Source organism: Chanodichthys erythropterus, chromosome 14 (assembly GCF_024489055.1).
Source record: "Chanodichthys erythropterus isolate Z2021 chromosome 14, ASM2448905v1, whole genome shotgun sequence".
NCBI lineage: Eukaryota > Metazoa > Chordata > Actinopteri > Cypriniformes > Xenocyprididae > Chanodichthys > Chanodichthys erythropterus.
In genome coordinates, this window is record NC_090234.1 from 42864031 (window position 1) to 42890768 (window position 26738).

Here is a 26738-nt window from a genome sequence, read left to right on the forward strand (position 1 = left end):
TAAATATTAAAAACATTATATTAATTCATAATTAATGAAATACACTAGCATTGCATGCAAGGCCGTTGCTAGAGGGACAAAAGGTGGTGACGATTAGGGGCCTCAGCTTTCCGGATACACTATAGCTCTGATTGCATGAGCATATTATACATTGGCAAGCAGCCATTTCATCTTAACATCAACGCTGAACACCACTTCAAACTGAGAGCTTTTATATCTCTGAAAGAGATAGCCATCATTTCCCATTCTCAGCTCTCTGTGTTCATGTGGAAGGTGAAATATATTAAATGGTCCTTCATTCCTTTTTGCTCGTTTCACTGCCTATCAAGTTTTAAGAAACACTCTCCTTTATCTGTCCTGTTGTTAATGCTGCTTTACTGCATCAGATCAGTGTTTATGGCGCCACCTTGTGTTCTCCTGCTTTAAGAACCCAAGGTCTGTTAAAGTAAGTGCTACAGTTTTTTTTAAACTGCTTACACACAAAATCCTTACTTGTCACAAAATTTCTGAAACCTGACACTCAAACACCAGAACCACACACCAAATCTGCAAAACCATACATCAATTCTTGGCGTTCTTGCAAATTATGACACTTATATGCAAGAAAGATGCGTGCCAGAATCGAGTTCTCTATCATACTTGAATGAACAATAACACACACAATACTGCCAAAAATGTCAGTTTTGTTGAGTATCCTCATTAGAGCAGCCTTAAATGAGTTAAAAACAGTCTTAAATTAAAGTAAAGAGTTGTGAGAAAGTGGGACACATGTGAGATCTGCCTCATGTGCAGCAGTGGCCGCTCTTAAAGTGACAGAAACCAAGTCGTTGAAAATGATGAAAGAACAAAGGAAAATTACTTACTGCTCTTGACTAAATAACTAATTCAGCTTTAATAATGATTAATCTATTGTGGCGACCAGGGCGGGCGAGAGCCGTGAGGGAACGGCGCGAGGCCGGTGACGCAAGTGATAACGAGCATCACCTGGAAGGCGCACCGGCCTTGAGTCTCTCACGGAGGAGCTCCGGGAGCATAAAAGGAGGAGCGACGACCGTGAAGGACAAGAGAGGACCAGGCCTGGACTTTATTTTATGTTTTATTATGTTTGTGTGACCGGCAGACGTCCGCGAGGGTCTGCCGGTATTACTTTCGTTTTGTATCTGTTTATTTTGGAATTAAAACTTTGTTTGAACATTTGCCGGTTCCCGCCTCCTTCTTCCCGCTTACGAACTGTGTTACATTGGTGCCGAAACCCGGGAGGAAGGAGGGACATGCTGTCGGAGAGCCCTCGCTGCTGAGGGGGATTGCGGTGCTGCGGAGTTTGGGCAGTGCGGGAGTGTGAAGACCGCGAGAGGCTGCCCGAGGCGGTGGTGCTGGAGCCTAGTGAAAGGTGGGACGGAGACCCGGATGCCGTGCTCCTGGGACGAGGTGGGGTGGCTGCCGTCCAGGAGGGAGCAGAGGAGTCACCGCCGTTCGCCATGGGCCGGAGCCTGCTGCCGTCCGCCATGAAGGGGAGGAGCAGGGGACGGGGGACTCGCTGCCGGCTGCCCTCAGCCGGAGGAGCCATCGCCGGCCGCCAGGAGGCCATCGAGGATCGGGCCGTCCACCAAGCATACAGTGCCATCGCATGTGGCACCGCAAGGAAGAGCCTCTCGGCAGGCTGAGGACCAAGCGGCAAATTTTTTTTCCTCTTTCTTTTTCCTCTCTCCCCTCTCTCGTCCTGTCGCTCCCCTTGCTTCCGTCTCCTTTCTCTCGTCTCTATTTTTGTATTTGTTTATTTTGGAATCAAAACTTTGTTTGAACGTTTGCCGGTTCCCGCCTCCTTCTTCCCGCTTACAAACTGTGTTACAGCTATATTTAATTTAGGCTATAAATTATGCAGTTTATATGTGTGAGACAGGTAGGAATGGCACAGGTAGCCTAAGTATGACATTTATGGGTTTATGTGAGGATTGTTCTAAGTTCACTTAAGCCTAATTTAGTTAAAAAATGATAGCTTTCAATTACACTGTAATGTTGAATGGCTTTAATTCATGTTTAATATTGGGGGGAAAAATCTATTTCATCGAGACATCAGTAGAAGTATTAGCAGAGATTGTATATCATAGGGAGATGAGAAGGTTTGTATCTCTTACCATTGGAGAAAGCAAAAGGGCTAAATTAATCATGTGCGGCACCTCTCAACCTATTGTGTAATGGCAGTGACATCAGTGCCCGCTGTTCAAAACTCCTTCCCTGCGTACAGCCAGAGCCTAAGCATTAGCCGTTATGCTTTTTTCGGCTAAATGTTACAGTGGCTTTGACACAACATCTATTGTTTATTTTCAACATCTATACTACAACATCTGTTAAACAGTAATGTGGCACATTTGCTGTTGGTAATGCCGTAAATGAGTCCTACCTGTTCCAACATTCCCTAGTCTGCCTTCTCTTAAAAAAATACATTTTTATCAAAAATCTAAAATTTTATCTAAAATCCACATATAGTTCCCAACTAAAGTATTGTTTAGTGTAAAACATGCTGAAGATTTGCAAACAGGCTGTCGATTAATTAAATGATTAGCTATTTCCCCACAAAAGCTGTTTAATCAGCATAGTGAAGCCTCTCACCCCTTGAAATCCATTCAAAAAACAGCCTCTGGTCTCTGCGTACCACCAGAGGCTGAGCGTTAGCTTTAGCTGTTACGCTTTTTTGGCTAAAGGTTGCAGGTTTGCCTTCCAGTGGCTTTGGTATTAGTATCAGTGATACTGGCCTTCATTTATAAAAAGATGCCATTAAACAAGTATTTAAAATATACTGTCTTTATGTTGTTTCTTTGTTGTTTTAATTTGGAGATTTCTACTGTGAAATTATTACATTATAAAATATATTAAAAACATTAAAAAACGTAAGTGTTTTTAATTGCAGTTAATCACGATTAATCACAGAAATTTATTTACATTTTTTTTAATTGATTGACAGCACTTAGTATACAAACCTGATTCCAAAAAAGTTGGGACACTGTACAAATTGTGAATAAAAAAGGAATGCAATGATATATAATATATATATATATATATATACATCTCCCATCATCCTCTCTGCCACTCACCTGCACACACTTCACACTAATCACTGATCACCACACCCAGCTGCAGCTCATTACCTGGACTATAAAGGACTTCCACACACACCACCTCACCGCGAAGTATTGCTAACTCATGTTACAATTCCAAGCGTTTATATCCGGTCTGTCTATTGTTCTTGTTCCTGCATGTTACCCGCTGCTGATCCATTGCTGCCTGTCCTGACCTGTGTTTTGTATACCGTTCTGTGAGTGATATCTGCCTGCCTTTTGATCTACCGCCTGTACCCTGACTACGATCCAGCCTGTTCCTCTCTGTTCCTGTTTGTTCCTGTTTTGACCCTGCCTGTACGACCACTCTCACTTGTAAATAAATGCTGCACTTGGATCTCCTGCCTGAGTCTCCATTCGTAACAAAATATATATATATATATATATATATATTATTTTTTTTTATTCAGAATACAACATAGATGACATATCAAATGTTTAAACTGAGAAAATGTATCATTTTAAGGGAAAAACAAGTTGATTTTAAATTTCATGGCATCAACACATCTCAAAAAAGCAACCTAAGACAAATGTTTGCTTTTGAGATGTGTTTGTGATATTTTCAATGCAGTGCTTCATTTTGCAAGAGATGTGAGGCATTTTGCATTTTGAGTGTGCAATTCTTGGATTTGTGTGTAAAGTTTTGAAAAAAAAGAGGACACGTTTGGAAAATGTAAGCAGTTGAAAAAAACTGTAACTAACTGTACTGTCAGTCACATCAACAATATGTATAAAAAAAAGGAAAAAAAATCAACTGATTAATTAATAATGGTAAATGAAAGTATTTAGTCAAACATATCAAAGTTTAAAATTCATGTCCCTCTGAAAATGAAAATGACATTTATTTGGATAGATATTTTTATTCAACTAAGCAAAATAGCATTTTGGGGACAAAAAACATGAGACCTCTGAGACTGCACTGATTCTTGGGACGGTCCCGTTCTAACCCATGAAAATGACTAAAAACTTCTTCCTGTATTGAGATGCTCATCTGATGAGTGACAGACACATCAAATTAGTGTCTTGAGAAGGAATGATCATGTTCATGAAACTGTATGAAGACTGTAGACCTGATGAAAAGAAAGATAAAACAAGTCAAGCACAAACAACAAGCATTTCAGCTCCCATTCATGTCTCTGTTGTTCAGTTTATCAGTGATAATGTATAACTGTTAATTTATAATTATTAGATCAAAAATTAGATCAAACAGAAGTGACCTTACAAAACTAAGTAGATTGATTGAACAACATTATCTATAAAGAAGTGTGTGTGTGTGTGTGTGTGTGTGTGTGTGTGTGTGTGTGTGTGTGCGTGTGTGTGTGTGTGTGTGTGTGTGTGTGTGTTTGTTTATATTACATTGTGGGGACCAAATGTCCCCACGATGTAATATAAACCTGAGTTCAACCACATTGTGGGGACACAGATTGTGTCCCCACAATGTAAATTAAAAATACTGAATGATGTTTTTGTGAGAAAATAAAGGTGTGCACAGTTTCCTGTGATGGTTATGTTTAGGGGTAGGGTAGGGGGATAGAAAGTACGGTTTGTGCAGTATAAAATGCATTGCGGCCTATGGAAAGTCCCCACAGCTGCAACGTGATCTCATGAGAATACGTGTGTATTTTTACGTGAAGTGTGGTTCTACCACGCGTACATTTACTAACGTTTTCATACACACAAAAACGTAAAACATGTAACGTAAAGTGTGAATGTATATGAATTACCATGTATTAATATTAAAATCGTGGCTTTAATGATTCAAATATGTTGTGTTCAATTGTCATATCAATACATGTTTTTAGTTGAACTTCTTGAAAGCAGTTTACTCAGATTGCAAATAACATAACTCGTTTCGGGGGATTAACGTTACATAATGTTAAACGAGACTACACTTTGAAACCTTAAAATGAATAACATTTCTATAATCGTTTTGTAATATTTTGCTGTGTGATTTTTTTCCTGTGCAGTGACTGACAATACAACCATAAGATACACCAAAGCACAATATAAATTAACAAATCACACCCATTTTATTTGTTTGCTGTACTCCATATCTTTAGAATCCATATGTTTGCGAGGAACAGACTCAAATTCAGCCCTTTATCCATCGATCTTCACCTTCATTCTCAGCAACAGCGACCGTCACAATCAAAGCCCGTGCACGTTATGATTCAAATTTAAAAAATAGTATGGGATCAGATTCCCGCCAATAGTATCGCGGTCACGGATCAAAAAATAATACCACATGTATAACACATGTAATAATATATAGCACAAACTTAAAAAAAAATAATGCAAAATGATCGGAATGGCAAAGAACATGGTCACGGATCAAAATATAATAAGCGTAAATCGAAAAATTAAAAGCACATTTAAAAGACATAAGCATGAATCAAAACTTTAAACACATTAAAAATGATATTGCACAAATCTTAAACTTGTGTTTATGCGTTCTTAAAAGTTGTTTTCCTTGCTTTTATTACTCTTTTCTTTCTGCTCTCTTTACATTTTCTGCTTATATTTTACTCTTTTGTGCGCTTGTGCAGTTTTTCTCTTTGCTCTTCTTTCTACGTTCTGCTCTTGCTTTTCCAAATGTTGCAGTTTGAGTTTCATGTAAATTAGGCTGGGCTTAAGCGCCATCATTGGTCCACTAGTTCTAGATTGACAGCTCCTCCTCTAGCCAATCAATCGAAGGGAGGGAGATGACATCACTTCAATGCGACTCATGGCTACTGATGCTCACACTCATACAGGAGAAGATAACAGTTTAATCTGAAACTTTACAAGGACTTTCAATCTGTAAAGTTATCTGAACTATGGACAAATAATTCCTCTTTTTGAGATACTCTTTTTATTGTGCAGTCTACTTATGATTGTTAATCTTTATGTTCATAATATATGGTATTTGGTGTTAAAATATTACTTGGCTCATGGTGCTAATATGCTAAGGCTACTGTAGCTAATATATTTCTTAATTGTTGTTAAATGATCATTGGTAAATTAATTCTAAGACTGAATGTATCATCTCTGCATTGACTACGATAGTGTTACAGAGAAGATAGTTACAGAAACCAGGTGGATTTGATATGCAGTGATTTATTCACACATTTATTGTGTTTAATTACATAACTACATAATTGCACAATACTATAAGATTAATGTTTTAAATAAAAACAAAATTACAGATACAGATATGTAGGTGGCGAAAAGTTCATTCAAACTTCTTGTTCAAATCAGGAATTCATTAATGAAACACTACTGTGTTGCTCAGAGACGAGCGAAGCTGTTCTGCTGTGACTTTGTTTGATACTCCTTTCATTAAAATAGTGCAAAAACACATTCAAAATTAACCAGGCATGAAAATCCCTCACCTTTCGGCGAAATTCGCCGTTTTGAAACCAAAATAGGTGACCTACGTGAATCGTGTAGATTCGATGAGAAAAAAATTTTGAAGGGGGGGGGGGGGGTCATACTCATTGAACTGTGAACAGATGCGCGTGCCAGAAGGGCGCGCGAGTGCATGGAAATATTAACGCAAAGGGCCTTGCATCACCAGTGCAGACCACCATCAGAAGCTGAAAGCACGCCTGGCCTCGGCGATTTACCTGTCTGTATTTGGTGAGTGATAGCTGAGCTTGACAGGACTGCCCGATGGCCTGGGGCCAGTGTGAACGACGCTCGGGACAGTAGACGCACCGGTCACTTGCCCGATCGGGCCAGTGCTGTAGGGTGTGCGTTATATATCGTCTATAATATTGTAGGCTAATTGTTGTTTTAACGATCTGAAATTATCGAGTATGTCCCTCACTTTACAAAAACAGTCTAACGTTACTAGACACAGCATAGTTATTGTTACCTACGGTTAGAGTAGTGTGTGCTTACATTAAAGTGTACGCTTTCACTGCGTGATTTAGTCTATTAAAATGCCCCCAAAATTCAAGATAAGGGGCAAAAATGCCCCTGTATATATTTCATATATAATTTAATAAAGTTAATCAATATTACACAAAGAGCTCCGTTTTTCTCCAAATATTAGCATGATTACAAATATTGGATTTATTCAGCATACAGTTTAATGAACAAGAACTTAATATCAACTGACTTACATTTTAGACACCAAATCGTCTCGTTTCGCTGTATTTCACCAACGAAAATAGTTCCAAAGACCACAGAATTGTTTTGCGTCTCTGAGCAACACTTCCTGAATGAATCAGCCGCTTGAATGAATCAGTTGAATCTCAATGATTCGCTCATTAACAGTGATTCGCTGCCACCTACTGGCGGGTTAAATTTCACATTTAAAGTGTCTTCATTTTTAAAAATTTCAAATAACAGTATTTAACGTTTTATATTTTCAACATTAAAAACATTTTTTTATGCATCTGTAACTGCTTTTGATTAACTTTAATAAAGTTATCTATTCTAACTTTATACATTAATTACAATTTATGTACCTGAAAATCTTATGTTTAAACCTACATAAAAAACTTGAAAAGCACAGTTTAATGTTTGTTCTGTTGTATTTATTTGTGCTATTACTCGTAATTGGATTATTTGTTACTATTTTACTACTTACTGTTTTATATTTAAATATTTAAAATAAATCTAGTTGCTTTTGGTGTCATAACCTTATGTATTGAGGTTAAATTTATCAAAAACAATGAAAACAATAACTATGCTTATTTTATAGGCCCATTTTCTTGTCTTTTACTTTTATTAATTTTTTTGTTGTGGGGCCTGGAACATTTCGGGGGATCAAGTAAAAATTTGAACCACTGGGCCAGCAGAAAAAATCCTTAGCGTTGAGCCCTGAATGGTTTCAATAATTTTAATATTTTCTGGTATATAAGTTACCCAGGAACTCTGTTGACATAGACTTAGCTAACGTTAGCTACAGCTTGATGAACTGAGTCACTGAACACAGCAGGAGAGAACACAACGTTAGCCAGCTAGCTAAAGCTCCGGTTGAAAATTATTAGCTAATGCTACTGTTTTTGAGGAGTTAGATTTTGAGGTGAGGGGACTGACAAGGCAAGTGGTCCACCGTATTAATAAGCAGACCTGCCAACCTGTACGCAATTTACGTAGCGTATACGCATTTTGACTTCAAAGTATGCTGGTACGATTTGTCACTCTAAACTATGCAAAAACTTGGTGACGCCTCTGTGCACGTCCACAAATCAAGCAACAGCAAAAGAAGAAGAGTTCGACCAATCATAGCGCTAAGTTCTTCCCCCAAATATACTGTAAATGTTAGACCCAGTGACAGGCTGGCATGAAATGGCTTGCATAATACTTAGTAAGGAGGCCATAATAATTTTTGACTCATGGCTGAAGTTAAGTTTCTCCAGCTCTCCCCAGGTTGGCAAAAAAGCATCTCAAAATGCATCAGATTGATGCGTGTATATATATACATTATAACAGTGTCCTGCAACAGAAAGAGTTTACCACAGCTCGGAAATTGCCAGCTGTGATGGTTATCTTCTCCTGTATGAGTGTGAGCATCAGTAGCCATGAGTCGCATTGAAGTGATGTCATCTCCCTCCCTTCGATTGATTGGCTAGAGGAGGAGCTGTCAATCTAGAACTAGTGGACCAATGGTGGCGCTTAAGCCCAGCCTAATTTACATGAAACTCGAACTGCAACATTTGGAAAAGCAAGAGCAGAACGTAGAAAGAAGAGCAAAGAGAAAAAGCGCACAAAAGAGTAAAATATAAGCAGAAAATGTAAAGAGAGCAGAAAGAAAAGAGTAATAAAAGCAAGGAAAACAACTTTTAAGAACGCATAAACACAAGTTTAAGATTTGTGCAATATCATTTTTAATGTGTTTAAAGTTTTGATTCATGCTTGTTATGTTTTTTAAATGTGCTTTTAATTTTTCGATTTACGCTTATTATATTTTGATCCGTGACCATGTTCTTTGCCATTCCGATCATTTTGCATTATTTTTTTTTAAGTTTGTGCTATATATTTTTACATGTGTTTTTAAATTTGTGATTCACGTTTATTATTTTTTGATCCGTGACTGCAATACAATTGGCGGGAATCTGACCCCATAGAACAGATTCATAATTTCACGGATTAATAAATTATATTCTGCTCTGTACCCTATAAAAACTATTACGTTACAGCCAGAGAGGACTGCGACTGGAACTCATCATCATTTTAACTTTTGGTACCACTTTTGACATATTTGCAAAAAATAAATGATTGTGATTAACGTTACGCTTGTTGGTCTGTTTTTCATTTATTAACATTATGTAGTTTTAAGAAATTGTTATGGGTAGGTTTAGGGGTAGGTGTAGGATAAGTGGCTCAAAATATCGTTTTAATGTCATATTTTTACTAAAATTGTCATTTTCCTACACATTTCTGTCCATTATGATTTTGTAGAAAAGAGAACATGGCCCCTTTAAGTATTTTAGTTACCCTTTCTGTGATCTAGTCCCTTATTGGTTGTTCAGTTACGCACTCTTTTGTATAGAGCGTAAAGTTACGTTTTTCTTTAGTCAGTTCTGGGGTTGCTCGCATGCTCATCGCACGTCGGAAAACTGCCGTCCTGTGCCGGAGCAAGAGCACCTAGCAGCCGCATCAATTAAAGTGTGTGTTCATGAACGATACTGTTGGTGAGTGCGCTGTGAACTGTGACTTACATCTGTGCAGAAGTTCAGTAAACTCTGTGAACGAATCCCCTTTTGTCGTGGCTCATTTCACCCGCGTTTCCCACTGCAAACATCCCCGCAAACATCCATGTCCACTGCGCCCAGGTGGGACACCCGTGAGAGCTCACAGCCTACTGTCAGTGAGAGGCGAATGCCTTACTCTGATTTACCATTGCGCTTAGAGAATCCAGAGAGGTCACGCAACATTACAAGTGGGCCATTTGCTGCTGAGTTGGAAGTCATACAACAGAGAGCACTTCAGGCCCCACCAGAGCTACCCCCTCCATAGAGACAAGTGTTAGACATCGAAGTAGTGACCATAGCTCTCAGCTACTGCGACCTACATACGCCATTGAACAAAGACACAGTATTCTTCCTCATCAAGGCCAAGCCATCCCTCAAGAGAGTCCCAGAGCAAAGCTCGCTGTTTTTGATGGTAGTGGAGACTGGGAATCGTTTCTAGTACCATTTGAACGGCAAGCCAGGAAGTATGGTTGGAGCGGAGCCCACAGGGTGGATTATTTGCATGAGTGTCTGAGGGGGGCAGCAATTAAGTTTGTCTGTTCACTTCCTGAGCATATTCGAGAAGACTACATTCTTCTTAAAGAGTAGCTAACGCAACGTTTTGGTCAGCGAGACCCCCCAACCACAATTAGAAGGAAGCTGGGAGAACTCCGCCAGTTTTAAGAGTCGGCAGCCGAGTTTGCAGAAGAGGTACAACGCTTAGTCACCTTAGCATACCCTGGTGTGGAGCTCGATCTGCAAGATCAACTTGCCACAGATTTCTTCCTCAAGGGGCTTCGTAACCAAAAGGTGGCTTATGAAGTAATGAACAGAGATCCTCATTCATTAGTGGAGGCTCAAAGACTTGTAGAGGCCCATGAGCACAATTATCGAGCCACTGTGGGACGTGATGTTGATGCAAAAGGCAGAGCCAGGCGTATTTCCTGGGCAGATGATGATGAAGTGTCCAGTGAAACTCCAGCAGCATCACGCAGGGTGCAGAGTCCAACTTATATCACTGCAGACCAGCTAGCTCTTCTTTCACAGAAAACTGCATTTCTAACAGAAACAGTGGAGAGAATTAGTAAGAACTATGTGACTGCTGACCAGTTTCACCTCCTGATGGAAAAGATGGAGCAGCTGCAATCAAAACTAGATAATGCTGTGGCCAAGGAGCCAAGAAAGCTGGAAGAAGCAAATCAGGAAAAGAGGCGAGGTTGGTCTCCCATACAAAGTGGAGCAGCACAAACCAAGCCCTACTCACCAAGTCCCAGCCGTGTTGGAACAGGATTGTGTTATCACTGTGGTGGAGAAGGACATTTTCGCAGAGAGTGTGTGAGGCTGTCAACCCCGCCACCCAACTCCGGTCCAAGTAGTAAGGAACAGAACCGCAGTACTGCTCCAAGGGACTTAGTAAGCTGGAGAAGCCAGTCCCCTACACCACAGGTGGGACGTACTACAAGTAGAGGCCCAAGCTTGCTCATTGATGCAACTGTGAACAGCAACCCAGTGAAAGCTGTTGTAGACACAGGAGCTGAAGCAACGGTTATCTCAGAAAGCTTGTATCAGCAGTTTCCCTTAAATAAGCAGACAGCTTTAACACAGACATGTCTCCATAACGCGGAATCAGGGAAAGACATGAGCGCCAAAGGTGGACTAAAAGTTAAATTCCAAATCGGTACATGGAGTGCAGAATGGGAAGTCTTTGTGGCTCCAATACGCGACTCTGTTCTTTTGGGCCTAGACCTTCTGCAGGCTGCAAACGTAACAATCCATTCCAGCGGCAGAGTATGCATTGAGGAAGAGCTGGTTCCCGCTAAGATCGTCGGAGGTGATGGAACAGACTACCATGTCGTAAGAGTGGTCCTGGAGACAGACACAATGTTACCTCCAGAAAGTGAATGTCTTGTCTGGGGTGAAGTTGACAACCCAAAACCTGGTGTCTGTGCTGTTTTGGAACCGTACCTGATCACAGAAACTGTGGCTTCCGGAAGTGTTGTCACAACCATGGAGCAACGGGTGATTGTAAGGCTTTGCAATCTTTCCAGCAATAAGACCACCTTGCTGAAAGGAGCCTGTCTTGGTCTCTTGGTTGAAACCTATCCAGATGAGAGCTCATCACATTACACAGAGCAAGAAGAGGACTGTAGTGTTCAAGAGCAGAGTGATGACATAACTTATGCGGAACTAAGAAGACTGTCAACTGCCACTGACTTACCTGAGCACCTCCAAGCCCTTTATGCAGCTTCAAGTGGAACATTAAATGAAGAACAACAACAGCGATTTGTTGAGCTCTTGCTCTCATACAGATTTCTTTTTGCCGTTTCAGATGCTGACCTTGGTTTCCTAACAGCTGTCACACATAAAATACATACTGGAGCTGCTAGGCCAGTACGCCAGCCAGTAAGACGGACTCCACTCGGATTTCAAGGGGAAGAAGAGAGGCATCTCAAAGCTATGCTGGAAGCAGGAGTTGTTACACCTTCCTCCTCAGAGTGGGCGTCCCCTGTCGTGTTAGTCCGTAAAAAGGATGGTGGAGTCCTAAACAGTCTGACAACAAAGGATGCTTATCCTCTTCCCAAGATTGAGGAATACCTGGATGTCCTTGGTGGTGCTTGTGTATTCTCTACCCTAGACCTCCAGTCTGGGTACTGGCAAATTGCAGTAGATGAAATGGACAGACCTAAGACAGCCTTCATCACTCGCTATGGCCTGTATGAATACACCCGTATGCCCTTTGGATTGTGCAATGCTCCAAGCACTTTCCAAAGGGCAATGGAGTTTGTTCTTCGAGGACTTCAATGGGAAACCCTTCTGATTTACTTGGATGACATCATCATCCTGGGTAAAGGAGTAGACGAGAGCTTTGATCGTCTTGCACTCGTATTCCAACGCCTTGACAGTTATGGGTTGAAGCTGAAGCCGTCCAAATGTCACCTACTCAAAGACGAAGTCCTTTTTCTGGGCCATGTGGTCAGTGGTGAGGGTATACGCCCCAACCCAGCTTTGATTAAGGATGTAGACACTTGGAAAACCCCCACAAGTGTGCATGAGCTAAAGGCCTTCCTTGGACTGTGTAACTACTACAGGAAGTTTGTTCCAGCATTTTCTGAGCTGGCCAGCCCAGAAGGATTGACTTCTGCACCAATACTGGGGTATCTTTCAACGGAAGGGAAATACATTCTTGACACAGATGCGTCAAATCACAGCATCGGAGCAGTGTTATCACAACTCCAGTGGGGAGAGGAAAGAGTTATCACCTATGCAAGTACCCACCTTACCCCAGCTCAGAAAAGATACTGTGTAACGAGATGAGAATTACTAGCTGTTGTCTGCTACACCCGCCAATTTCGTCATTACCTACTTGGTAAGAAGTTCCTTTTACGCACTGATCACAATAGCCTTACCTGGTTGTTCTGTTTCAAACACCCTGAGGGACAGCTTGCTCGATGGCTGGAAGAGCTGAGCCAGTATGATTTCGACATTGAGCACAGGGCTGGAAAACACCATTCAAATGCTGATGCGATGTCAAGACGTGATGGTGAGATTCCCAATATGTGTAATTGTTATCAGGCAGGGAAGAACGTTTCCGATTTGCCATGTGGAGGTTGTCAACATTGCCAAAGGCTCCACGACCACTGGGAGAGGTTTGAAGAAGACGTTGACGATGTTGTGCCACTTGCAGAAAGGCGCATTGAGCGTGAAACAGAGAAACACGATGATATCAAAAAACACAATGCCATTTACACAGGTGAAGAGAACAGATCAGTTTCAGAGTTGCTTGGAGCCCCACATGTTAACTGGTTAGAAACCACTACCAAAGAACAGCTGGCTCAAGAACAAAAAGCTGATCCTGACCTCTCAATCTTGCATGAGTGGAAAAAGAATGGAACCCTTCCCACAAAGGAAAGGGTAGCATTGAAAAGTCCAGCAGTAAGGAAATACTGGCTGTGTTGGCCTCAAGTCGAATTACATCAAGGTGTTCTCTTCTATCGTTGGGAAAGACCTGGAGGACTCAGCCCTGCACTGCTGTTACTAGTACCAGCTTCAATGCAAACAGAAGTGTTGCAAGCCTGTCATAACCCACCCCAGTCTGGCCATTTGGGGGAAGGCAAAACGTTAGAGCGACTCCGTCAGAGTTTTCACTGGTATGGCATGGGTGGAGATGTACATTTGTACATACAACGGTGCAAACACTGCAATGCCTGTAAATCTGCAGGACCTACTAAGAGAGCCAAACTCCAAAATTACCAAGCAGGGGCCCCAATGGATCGGATCCACATTGATATACTGGGTCCATTTCCTGTGTCCAGTTCTGGAAACAAGTATGTTCTTATCATCATTGACCAATTCACTCGATGGGTGGAGGCACTCCTTCAGATGATTCGCTGCTATGTGAACCAGAATCAGAAAAACTGGGATGAGCATCTTCCTCTGCTTACATCAGCATATCGTAGCTCCCAACATGCAGTCACGGGATTTACCCCAAATAGGCTGATGCTCGGAAGAGAAATCTACCAACCTCAGGATCTATGGTCGGGCATAGCAGAGCAGAGGTCAGATAGTTTGGCAGTTCCAGACTTCTTGTACAACTTGGAAAAGGGCTTAAGAGAAGCACATGATGCTGCCAGAGAGCACCTCAAGAGAGGACGTATAATGTGGGAGATCTTGTGTACATGAGGGACAGCACCAAAAAGAAGGGACAAAGTCCAAAACTCCAAGCACCTTGGAAAGGGCCCTTTGTGATATCTGCTTGCTGTGGCCCAGTGCTTTATGAGGTCCAAGGGTTACGACACAAGAGAATCATGCATCATGACCGTCTTAAGCCTTATGACTGTGAGGTGATTCCAGCATGGGTTAAGCGTCAAAGGAGTCAGACCCTGAAAAAGAGTAAAGATACCACTAGTAGTCCTGTAATTCAAGAGCCTCTGCTTGATCCTGAGCAGCTCGCAACCCAGTACAGCAGTGAAACAGATTCAGTTTCTTCTGACCCTGAGCCCAAGGAAAACCAGGACAAAGCAAGAAAACGTCAACCAGCAGCTCGTCGTCGAAGGCAAAAAGAAAGGGAATTTGGCCTAATGTCAGACCTAGGACAAGAAGAGACAATCAAGAGGACAAACAAAGGAAGAGAAATTCGTAAGCCTGCAAGATACAATAATAAAAAAAAAAAAAAAAAAAAAGACTGTGTTCCAGACTTAAGTTAAGTACTAATACTTATGGATTGTTATTTCAGAGTTAACACCTTGAAGGACTTTTCCAGACTAAAGATACTGTTTACTATTACATGCACTATTTCTTAGTTACTGTTATTATGCTATTTTTACTGAATGGACTCAGTACTGTTAAAAGAGGGGGGATAGTGTAGAAAAGAGAACATGGCCCCTTTAAGTATTTTAGTTACCCTTTCTGTGATCTAGTCCCTTATTGGTTGTTCAGTTACGCACTCTTTTGTATAGAGCGTAAAGTTACGTTTTTCTTTAGTCAGTTCTGGGGTTGCTCGCATGCTCATCGCACGTCTGAAAACTGCCGTCCTGTGCCGGAGCAAGAGCACCTAGCAGCCGCATCAATTAAAGTGTGTGTTCATGAACGATACTGTTGGTGAGTGCGCTGTGAACTGTGACTTACATCTGTGCAGAAGTTCAGTAAACTCTGTGAACGAATCCCCTTTTGTCGTGGCTCATTTCACCCACGTTTCCCACTGCATCGACCCAAATCAGAAGCACGACAATTTATTCTTTTAACATTATGTATAAAATGGGTAGGTTTAGGTTCGGGGTGGGGTGGGGTTTAGGGATATTACATTCATCTAAAAATGTTAAAAGGGAACATTTATATATATTTTATACATATATTTTTATGACATGAAAGATTCGTAAATATTTTACGTTTTATTCGCAGTAAAAACGTAAGTATGTTTACGTTTTGGTGCCATAATTACGTCAGTATTTGTACGTTTTAGCACCATTCAAAACGTACAAATATGTATGTTTTGTGTCTTTTAAAGTTAAGTATTACAGTTTTTTACGATTGCTTAAGCACAATTTTGAAAACAGGGCCCAGTTTGTCAAAACACTACACACAATTAATACAACCCTACACCAAAGTAGCACAACACTTCAGATCATTTGCAAAATGGAACACTTTTGTCAAAACTATACACAACTTTATAAAAACAATATTTTGTTACCATATGAAACACACACATTTCATATGACTTTAATCTTTTTGAACCAGTTACACACTGCTGTTGCTAACCTAAAACACTTTTAGCAAGTCTAATTCTCAGTAATTAGAGTACTGTAAATGAAGTACACGGAGAAAGTGCAACTATACAATAGTTCACCAAACACTACACAAGACCAATGCTGCAGACTGAGGAAAATATCATTGATTTCTCTCCATATACCCAAATCAGTCAACATGGAGAATCACAACAAAACGTGTACCAGTTGTCATGCTACTACAGTAGTGTGCATAACACTGTTAGCTCAGCAAACAACAGACAAATGTAAAATACTGTATCCAGTACAGGTTACAATTACAGTAAATAACAACAACAAACATAAAAAATAATCTGAAAAAACTGACAATATTGTAAAGAAAATACTACAGTAAACATACTATACATTATCTCCTCGCCTAGCTGGATCTGGCCATAGCGCTTCATCCACATCACAGGCAATGTCCTCTCTTGCAAGTGAGGGAAGAATCTTCTTGAAAGGCGAATTCATCCTTGCACACACCCTGCATCAATTAGGTCAGGCCTTCTCCATGGCTTGAATGAGGCACATCCTGACATAGGGCTGGAGATTGTAAACCTTCCATGCCAAAAAAACAAACAAACAAACAAACAAACAAACAAACAAACAAAAAACTCAATGGTTTAAGGAAGGGACAATATGGGATGCATTGGAGTGAAAATTGTGGATGCTAATGAAACCAGTTTTGAACCAGAGCAAATAGGTGGAAATTTACATTGTCCCCATATGACAATGTATCTCATCTGCTCTGCATCCATTTGGTCTTCTGCTGTGATGATTTTATGCAGTCTGTCTGAAATGTGAATATGTGGGCCGTGTTGTAAGGGTCTAAGTTGGCATGCTGGTGGAGGACTGCAACATATATTGTGATGTCAACACCACGGTGGCCCAGGACATTCAAAATTATGTTTCTCCCTCTCCATCTTTCTGCAACATTGCCTTTCATTTTGATGAACACACATAAACTCACCTTTTTTGCCTTTTTATTGTACTTGCACCTGATTGTTGAGTTTACAGTTACAGTTTTTTCCAATTGCTAACACACTAAAATGACATGCACAGCACAATTATTTAAACTGACACACAGAGAGCAAAACTTCTTCTCAAGTCTCCAAAAGTCTAAACACCTTTTCTGTTTTACACACATTTTGCATTTTAAAATAGCACTTTTTAAATTCACTAAATACAGTTCTCTGCATAAGACACAACAATCTGACATAAAGTCACATGTTTGCCATTTCAAAACACTGCCATTCAAAATGACACTACATGAGCTAATTGGCCAATTACATGTGCCACCTGGCCAAACACCTCAGTTGTTAATTGTTAACACTTCAATCAGGATGTAAGCACTATGGAAAGACCACAGGTGAGAACCTTTTTTTTTACAACAACAATGGAAGACATTGCAGAGAGAGGAAGAGGAAGAGGAAGAGGAAGAGGGAGGTTGAGAATAAGAGGGGGAGGAAGAGTGAAAGGTAACGGTAGAGCAGGTAGAGGAGTTCATGGCCAAAGAAGACAAACACTTTCAAATGAAATCAGAGCAACCTTAGTAGATCATGTCATCAACCATGGGTTGACAATGCGTGAGGCTGGACAGACTTGAGCCGTTTTACTGTCGCCTCTGTCATCCGGACCTTTAGACTGGAGAACAGGTATGTAACCAAAATTTCATGTAGTACACATGTAGTATACCCCATGTCATAGTGTATCAGTTGGGTGACACCTGTTTACTTAGTGTATGACATCAGCCATTCATGAACTGTACAAGTTTCCTGTACAATGTACTCTACTGTGGGGGAAAATATTTAGGCTGCATTGTCCAAGCCCTATATATATTTTTATTTTATTTTTTCTAAAGGACTGAGAGACGACACCATGGTGGAGGAAGGGGCCAAATGTTCACCGGGGTACAGGAAGCTGCCATTGTAAACTTGGTTTTGGAAAATAATGAAATCAGATTACGAGAAATTCAAAGCCACATCATCCAAGACAACACCTTATTCAACAACATTCAACGAGTTAGTCTGTCCACATTGGCTCGCATTCTCAAGCGAAACCAAATCAGAATGAAACAACTTTATAAGGTGCCGTTTGAGAGAAACTCTCAAAGAAACAAAGAGTTCAGACGAGCATATGTGGATGTAAGTACTATATTGACTGCAGTACACTACACACAACATTGTTTCCCAGTGTACTGGATAACACCATATTGAGTGATTTTTGTTCTTTGTTTTCAGGGAGTAGTGGAAATGGATGCTCATGCAATCCCACATGAGTTCATCTTTATAGATGAGGCTGGGTTCAACCTAGCAAAGACCAGAAGAAGAGGGAGAAACCTCATTGGCCACAGAGCCATTATAGATGTTCCTGGCCAACGTGGTGGGAACATCACAATGTGTGCTGCCATCTCCAATATGCATGGTGTCCTCCACCGTCATGCCAAACTTGGACCATACAACACAGCCCATATTCTCACATTTCTGGACAGACTTCACAACATTCTCATACCACCAGAGCGTATGAATGATGCAGACCATCAAAGAAACCGGTACGTTGTAGTATGGGACAACGTGAGCTTTCATCGTGCAGCCCCAGTCCAAAACTGGTTTGCTGACCACCCAACATTTCTCGTGCAATACCTCCCACCATACTCCCCATTTCTGAACCCCATAGAAGAATTCTTTTCGGCATGGCGGTGGAAGGTATACGACCGGCAGCCCTTTGTGCGCATGCCTCTTGTGCAGGCCATGGAAGAGGCATGTGATGAGATTGATGTGGGTGCAATTCAGGGATGGATAAGGCACTCAAGGCGCTTCTTCCCTCGATGTCTGGCAAGGGAAGATATTGCCTGTGATGTTGACGAGGCGTTGTGGCCAGACCCGGCTGTGCGGCAAGATGCTGCCTAATTATTTTTCTTGCTTTTTTTTTTTTGTTTGTTTTTTTTACTGTAATATATTTTTTTTCAGAAATTTTCTTTTTCAGTTTACTTTTTTTGTAAGAATATTTTTGTTCAGTCCCATGTAAATATATCTGCTGTGCTTATGTTGTACTGACTTGTTTACTGTAGTGAAGGAAAAAAAATAAAAATGTTGCAACAGCATGTGTGTGTATCTGCAAATATTTCTGTGCATGTGAACAATCTGATACATATTTTAGTATTATGGCAAAGCATACTAAAGATGGGGGTGCTTTTCATTATGCCCAACAGTGTGTAGGTGGTTAGGCAAAAATCTGGTAATATGAATGAAGTGTGTGCCATTTCATGCAAAAGTTTGATTTTGATAATGTTATGTGTAGTTTCGGTTGCAGTGCTTCATTTTGCAGGATATATGAGGTATTTTGCAGTTTGGGTGTGTGGTTTTGTGAATTGTGTTAAGTGTTTTGATAAAACCAGACTAGTTTGAAAAATTGTGTGTTAGCAATTGGAAAAAACTGTAAGCACCTAAGTGTCTGCACACCTGACGGCTGTGTTTGATCAATTGGTTTATAGGGGTGGTATTTTGGAAAGCAGTGTCTTGAAACGGCAAAGAAGTGACATTATGTTTGATTTCTGTGTCTAATGTAGAGAAGTGTGTTTAGTGTTGTGCAAAACAATGTGTGTAGTGTTTTGCAAAAAGTGTGAGGCTGAGAATGTGCTTATAGTTGTGCAGATCTGGGCTGAGGTTTTGCTCCTTGAGTGTAGAGTTTCAGTAATTGTGTGTTATTTTTAATTTTAGTGTGTAAGCAATCGTAAAAAACTGTAATAACTACGTATTAACAATGAGACCAGGCTGACAATTCACAAAAACAAACGTGTGTGTGTGTGTGTGTGTGTGTGATATCTGTTTTGTTTTGCAGCAGTTGGGGCCAGTGATAGATGAAAAAAGTGAACATACATGATGGAGATGTGTGTAGATGGGTGTCAAGTTGAAATGACTTACACAGGTTGTTATTGTGTGTTTGTCACAGTGAGAGATCATCTTCACCTATGCAGATCAAGCAACAATAGAAAGAAAACATACCACAAGTTTAACTTCTCAACAGCCGCGGCTCGTCTACGGGCAGGAGGGGCAGAGCCTCTATAAGCACTGAATTATTATAATACATTATAAATTTGTTCAACATTCTGCAACAACATCACTTTAAGTTGTAAAGTGAGCAGGATATATTAAATGCGGCGCAAGAATTTGGCAGGCATGTATTCATGATACTAAGTGAGGCAGCTTGTCTCGGAGCCCTCCCTAGCTCTACAGCGCCCCACAAATTACCAATTGTAAATCTGTGGTGAGGAATAGATCTGCAGTGCGCTATCATAGAGAGCTATTGGGGCAGATCTGAGTATGAGGTCTCTGCGGAACAACAGTGGGCGTTTTTTTTATTTGTTGCTGTTTTCAAATTGGTGGGTATTTATATATCATGCAGTGAGAATGATCCCCTTCACCCGACCCCACCCCTAAACCCTACCCACACTCTGACATGGGCAAACCAGGTAACACTCTCAAAAACGCCCCTCTGATTATGGCCTCGCCCATCAATCATTAATGTCCTGCAGAGACCTGTACTTGCAGGTTTCTGGCTGCCCCGCTAATTTTTTAACCTAGGTAAACACACCTTATGTACCCCTCGCTCCAGACAAGACGATATCAGTCTGCTTCAGATATGTGTCGCATCAGGTCAGTAACTACAGTAGTTGGCATGTCTGTTCTTCCTATATGAAGATCAAACGCATTCTATGCATTTGTCTTGTGTACTGAAGTCTGTCAATCATCATTAGAGTGCCACCCTTAGGCTAAATAAAGCAATAACATTAGAATTCTGCCAAAAGTGTGTCTGATGTGTTCCCCAATAGTGGATGTGTTCAGTAATTAGAATATAAATCTTACAAAAATGGTCATCATAAACTAGTGCTAAGAATCTGAATCTGCTCTACCTAAATTTATGGCAAGGAGCCGCTACTGCTTCCCAATCAAGAACAGATATAGAAGCCCAATAATAGCCAGCAGTGGTGTGGTAAAATATACTTACATCCTTCTTATCTGATCCAAAGTTCATCTTCTGCCTCAATTTCCTGTTAAAATGATGAAGTAATGAAACAGCTCAGTTCATAAGAAAAGCAGAGGGTAATCATCGGATTTGTGAAGTGTGTGTGTGTGTATATTTCAACATCTCTCTGCCAATTACTATCAATCTTGTACAGAAATGTACATAGGAGCTCATGAAAGAAGATATTAAGGTTTTGAATAACTGTGTGTATATGATATATCCAAAAATAGAATATTATGGCAAAGGTGTTTGCAACGTAAGACAAATGTTTGCTTTTGAGATGTGTTTGTGATATTTTCAATGCAGTGCTTCATTTTGCAAGCGATGTGAGGCATTTTGCATTTTGTGTGTGCAATTCTTGGATTTGTGGGTAGTTTTGAAAAAAAAAAAAAGGTTTTGAAAATGTGTGTGAGCAGTTGAAAAAAAAAAAAAAAAAACTGTAAAAACACTTTTCTCACAAGTGTTTTGAAATGGCCATCACAATATAAGTCGTTATTTTGTTTTTTTTGGCACACCAAAAATATTCTCGTCGCTTTATAATATTAATATTGAACCACTTCACTCACATGAACTGATTTAAATTTGTTTTTAGTACATTAATGGATCTTGACAGAGGAAATGACATTGCTGGCTATGGAGGCCTCACTGAGCAATCGGATTTAATCAAAAATATCTTAATTTGTGTTCTGAAGATTAACAAAGGACTTGAGGGTGTGAAACGACATGAGGGTGAATAATAAATGACATTATTTTTGGGTGAACTAACCCTTTAAAATTTGGGATCTGGACAAGAGTCAAATAGTAAAATCTGCATGTATACCATTAGCAGGTGCTAATTACAAAGTGTAAAAAGATACAATTTGCACTATGTGAAAACAGTGGAAAATACTGTTTGCACTAAGACTTTCTTTACACTGTGATAAATACTGTTCACACAAACTATAAATTGAAGTAAAATGCTATTTGTACATTGGTGAATGGACTTAATGAAAATAAGCTTTGCCAATAAAGCTGCTTGTTTGAGCTGAGTTTAAATAGACTGCCTACAAATATACATTTGGAAAAATAAATGAAAAAGTATGAAGTATTTCATCAGCTGGCATGTATCATGTATAGTAGGTTATCATTTATTTCTATAGCACAGGTTTAGTAGAGGTTGAGGAGCTGAACTGTTGATAAAACAACTCAATGTCTCTCACTCACCTGTGAATGCAGAAGCTGATGGTGATTATCAGAAAGATCATAATGACTCCAGAACATGAGATGATGATGATGATGATGATGATGAAGAGCGGCATTTGTTTGGGTGATGCTGGTCTGTTTTCTGACAGACACAAAAGAGTCAAACACACATGATATCAGTCAACCAGCACTCCGCTAGATACTAGTCACTGGTTACAAACTGGTTATATTTCTTCTATAATAAACACACTTTACTTGTTTTTGAAGAAAACAAATCCATCAAATGAAATCATGGAATAACCTGTTATTGTTAATGTCCATCTTATTGCTGTTGGATAACAGGTGTAGTTTCCTGCATCAGATGCTTGTATTTGATGTATTTTTAATTCTCTTGGAACTGCTGGGTTGATGTGAATCCTGTTTGAGCTGAAGTTTGTCAGACTTTTGTTAGTGTTCGAGTCATGACTAAAAATAACAGAGTTGTTCATTTTCCATGTTAAATCTTCATCAAATGGGGTTTTGTTGCAGTGAAGTGTAACTGTTTCCCCCACAAACACGGTTTTGTTGATGTGCTGCCGAATCCTTTGCTCTTGATTTGATTTGGAATAATCTGATGAAAAGACACAGAAAATCACAATCACTGCAGTTTTACAGTAACTTCAGTGGATGGTAAAATCATGCACACATGCAAAAGCTAATGAGAGACATTGTTCATATGGCTCTTAAAAATAAAAAATAAAAACATTTGAATACAATCAATATATGTTTCAACAACACTAAATGGTAAGATAGTAAATAATTTTATCATCAATCTATGTTGGGCTTTATATTCATATCAGCTAGCAAAATGTACATCCTGTTTATCGGCTTTGAGACGAGGACATCATAAAACAAGTGAGGAAAGGAAATAAATCTTTATCTTAAATCAGTACCTGTGTAAGTCAGGAGAATAATGATGACACAGAGATCCAGATGAAGAATCCTGATTTGAAAATTTGCCATAACAGGAAACTCAGTTTCAGGGCTGTGAAGGAGTATAAACTGTCTTACTGTCCGCTCAGTATCTTGAAGGCTTGTAGACGTGCTGTAGAGACTGAACTAGTAAAGGAAGAACTGAACTGAGTGAGAGGGGCAATGCCTATAAGGCGGCTTATAAGAATATACGTAATAACTTTTGGTACAGTAGCAGATCATTGACATAAGTCACATTGTCAGTTACACAATTTACAGTTTCCATTGATCAGGTACACTTTTTTCTTTATTTTTTCTTGTAATGCAGTCTTTGAAAGAAAGAAAAACAACAACAATGCTGAAGAATAATTATTAAATGAGTAAATGCAAACACAGGTCCCCTTAATACAATGCTCACATATACATTACTTATAAAATGGATGGTAATGTAAGGTATACCGTATAATCTGATTAGTTTTGTGCTCTTGCTTGCAGTGACCAGTGAAACCACAGAGCTCATTTTCCACAGCAGAATGCTCACATCCTGTTACTGTCTACCGTGGGGGCGTGACTTTTGCAGTTTGACTAAATTAATCACTAAATTCCACTTCACACATCAACCACAAAGGGGACAATCACTATTTCATATTTTCATTTTTTTGCTGACTTTGGCATAGACTGCAATAAACATGAGTGTCTGCATGAAGATATGTGTCACAACTCACAGGTATGTTAGTTTATTTGTGTTTTGGTTTGATTCTGTTCTGTTCCTGTTTGCCTATCTCTAGTTCTCTTGATTAGCCTCCTTGTGCTTTTAAAGGTGCAGTGTGTAAATTTTAGTAGCATCTAGTGGTGAGGTTGCGAATTGCAACCAACGGCTCAGCACCATGCTCACCCCTCCCTTTCGAAACACTTAACTTAGTGAAGCTATGGTGGCACAAACACAAAGATATCATTGTCTGAGATAGCAGATAACCAGTCAAGCAATGAGGTTCCCTTTCGATACTTCACTCGTACTGCGTATGGGGAAAAGTCTCCCTTTTTCCCTGTCACTGAAGCCTTTTTCAATAACACAGTGTAACTGCATCGTCATTGGTTCACTCATAGACAAGTTGTTGAACCAATGACGGCGCGGCATAGCTGCGCGACCTATGGCGAGAGAGCGCGCGAACTTTCCCGCCGAAATGGGCGGGGCAAAGGGCTATATAAGCAGGCGTTTCGCCATAGGATTTCAGTCCTTTCTCCTTCAGCGACGACAACGCATCTCTTCGCTGATCTCCGCCTGAAGCCTGAGGAAGCTCGCCGCCTTCAAGAAGCTCCCGCCGCCGTCTGAAGAGGCTCCGCAGCGGACCCAGCTGAACTCGCCGGTCGGAGACAGCGCCGGCGCCCTTGCTGACTGCCGCCCCGAGCGCCGTCCTCGAGACGCCCGCCTCCCGCTCCCGCTTCCGGCCGCCTTCTCAGTGTGTCTCCTGCCGCCATCCGGCGCACCTTTGAGAGTTTCTCCGCGGCTTATTGCCGCTCTAAAAGAGCGTTTTCCTTAGTGGTTCTACCGCTCTAAAAGAGCTTCCGCGGCCCTCGCCTCTCTAAAAGAGCCCCCCCAATCGCCGTTATAACGGCGGCGGCATTGCTGCAAATGCAGAGCCCCTCTGCACGATGACGACGGACACAGCGAGTGCGTCGCGTGCCTGGGCAAGTCCCACGCCGACGGCGCGCTCGCTGGAGCCTCATGCCCGCACTGCGAGAGCATGAGCCTCGGTTCTCTGCGCTCGCGGGTCGCCTTCTTCACTGAAGGCGATCTGGCCGCTCGCGCCCTCCCGTCTCCTTCCTCCCATGAGCCAGCCAGGAAGAGACAGCGGGGTAGAGCAACTCAGCGCCCGGAGTTGTGTGAGGTCACGCCGGCCCAGCCCCCGCGTGCCTCGCCTTCAGCGCTTCACGCCATGGTGATCTTCCAGGTGTTCCAGGCCAAACTCCTCCGCTCCTTGGACGATTCCGGCACTTATGCACCTGCCTTCAAGGATCTCCGCAGCGCCACCGATCTAGCCCTGCGGGCCACGAAGGCCACTGCCCAGGCCATCGGGCGTTCCATGGCCAGCCTGGTTGTGCTTGAGCGCCATCTTTGGCTCAACCTCATGGAAATCAAGGACCTGGATAAGACGGCCTTTCTGGACGCCCCGGTCTCCCCTTCCAGTCTTTTTGGGCCAGCGGTGGATAGTTTCACTGAGCGCTTCACAGCAGCGCAGAAGTCGTCTCAGGCCATGAGACACTTTCTGCCCAAGCGCTCCAGCTCTGCGTCTGCTCCTAGCCGCCCCAGGACTGCGCCGGCTCAGCAGACCAAGCCTGCCCCATCCACCTCTCAAGCAGCACCGCCTAAGGAGCATCGTCAGCGCCCTCGCCCTGCTAAGCGCCAATCCTCCTTCCCGAGACGCCAGGGACCCCGGCCCAAGATTGTGCTGGACCCGGTGACTCCGAAGACGTCCTGATCCAAAAGCAGGAAGGAAGAGGGTCGGGGAATGTCTCGTTACGACTGGAACACCCCAAAAGCTCCCTCGTGCAGTCTCCCCTCCGCCTCGTTTAAATCCGGGCATGGGAGAAAAGCTCTGTGTTGTAGCTGGGCCCACACTTGTTGCGCCCAAACAAAACGCCGTTTTCACGGCGAACACTATTTTACTTCCTCAAAAAGAGAGCAAATTTCCTCTTCCACCTCCTTCGGTGCACGGCCCCCTTCCCAGAGGCCTGTCACCCGACATCATTCAACCCCTTGTCACTCGGGCCGAGGCCTGGCAGGCCATCCCCGACGTGTCAAGTTGGATCCTCGGGATCATAAAGCAGGGCTACTCGCTCCAATTTGCGCGACGGCCCCCTCGCTTCGGAGGGGTGCTTCAAACCTTGGTGAACCCGGACGACGCCCCTGTCCTCCGGGCCGAGGTCATGACCTTACTGAAGAAAGGGGCTATAGAAATAGTTCCCCCTTCAGAAAGCTTTCAGGCTTTCAGGCCCCCTTCAGGCTTTTACAGCCGTTACTTTCTGGTCCCCAAAAAGGATGGCGGCCTCAGGCCCATCCTAGATCTCAGACTTTTGAATCGCTCCCTCATGAGACGGAAGTTCAAAATGCTGACGCTGAAGCAGATCCTCGCACAGATTTGTCACAAGGACTGGTTCTGCTCGCTGGATCTGAAAGATGCATATTTTCACATCCAGATAGCCCCCCTTCACAGACAATTCTTGAGATTCGCATTCGAGGGAGTGGCATACCAATACACGGTCCTGCCCTTCGGGCTGTCTCTGGCTCCTCGCACTTTCACCAAGTGCATGAACGCGGCGCTTTCCCCTCTGAGACAGATGGGAATCCGGGTTCTGAATTATCTCGACGATTGGCTCATTTTGGCCCATTCGCGAGTTGAGCTGGAACACCACAGATCCGTGCTCCTCAGCCATCTACAATGCCTGGGTCTCAGGGTCAACCTGAGATCGGGCCTGTCTTTTATCCCTGAAACCTTGGATGAACCCTTTTTGGTTCAGTCTTGGGGTACCCCTACAGG

At 41.8% G+C, this 26738-nt stretch overlaps 1 protein-coding gene across 2 annotated transcripts; it reads right to left on the minus strand.

Moving 5' to 3' along the window:
• Positions 1–2984: 2984 nt before the first annotated feature.
• LOC137036362 (uncharacterized) lies at positions 2985–23324 on the minus strand. Of its 2 annotated transcripts, none has more exons than XM_067410492.1 (6): positions 23181–23324; positions 22550–22858; positions 22270–22390; positions 21049–21091; positions 19965–20009; positions 2985–4186 (listed from the first exon to the last, which is right to left on the minus strand). In XM_067410492.1, exons 1-6 carry the CDS (start codon positions 23248–23250, stop codon positions 4160–4162), a joined length of 615 nt encoding a protein of 204 aa, XP_067266593.1. In that variant the 5' UTR covers positions 23251–23324; the 3' UTR covers positions 2985–4159. The 2 variants fall into 2 exon arrangements, with proteins under 2 accessions (XP_067266593.1, XP_067266592.1); XM_067410491.1 differs by lacking the exon at positions 2985–4186 and adding an exon at positions 16455–16599.
• Between the last annotated feature and the right edge of the window lie 3414 nt (positions 23325–26738).

Coding starts and splice junctions, on each gene's coding strand:
- LOC137036362 (XM_067410491.1), bottom strand. CDS start 23,250: ATGGCAAATTTTCAAATCAGGATTCTTCATCTGGATCTCTGTGTCATC. Junction 22,859..23,180: donor TATTCTCCTGACTTACACAG/GTACTGATTTAA, acceptor TCTTTTCATCAG/ATTATTCCAAATCAAATCAA. Junction 16,600..19,964: donor AACACACAATAACAACCTGT/GTAAGTCATTTC, acceptor TTGGCATGGAAG/GTTTACAATCTCCAGCCCTA.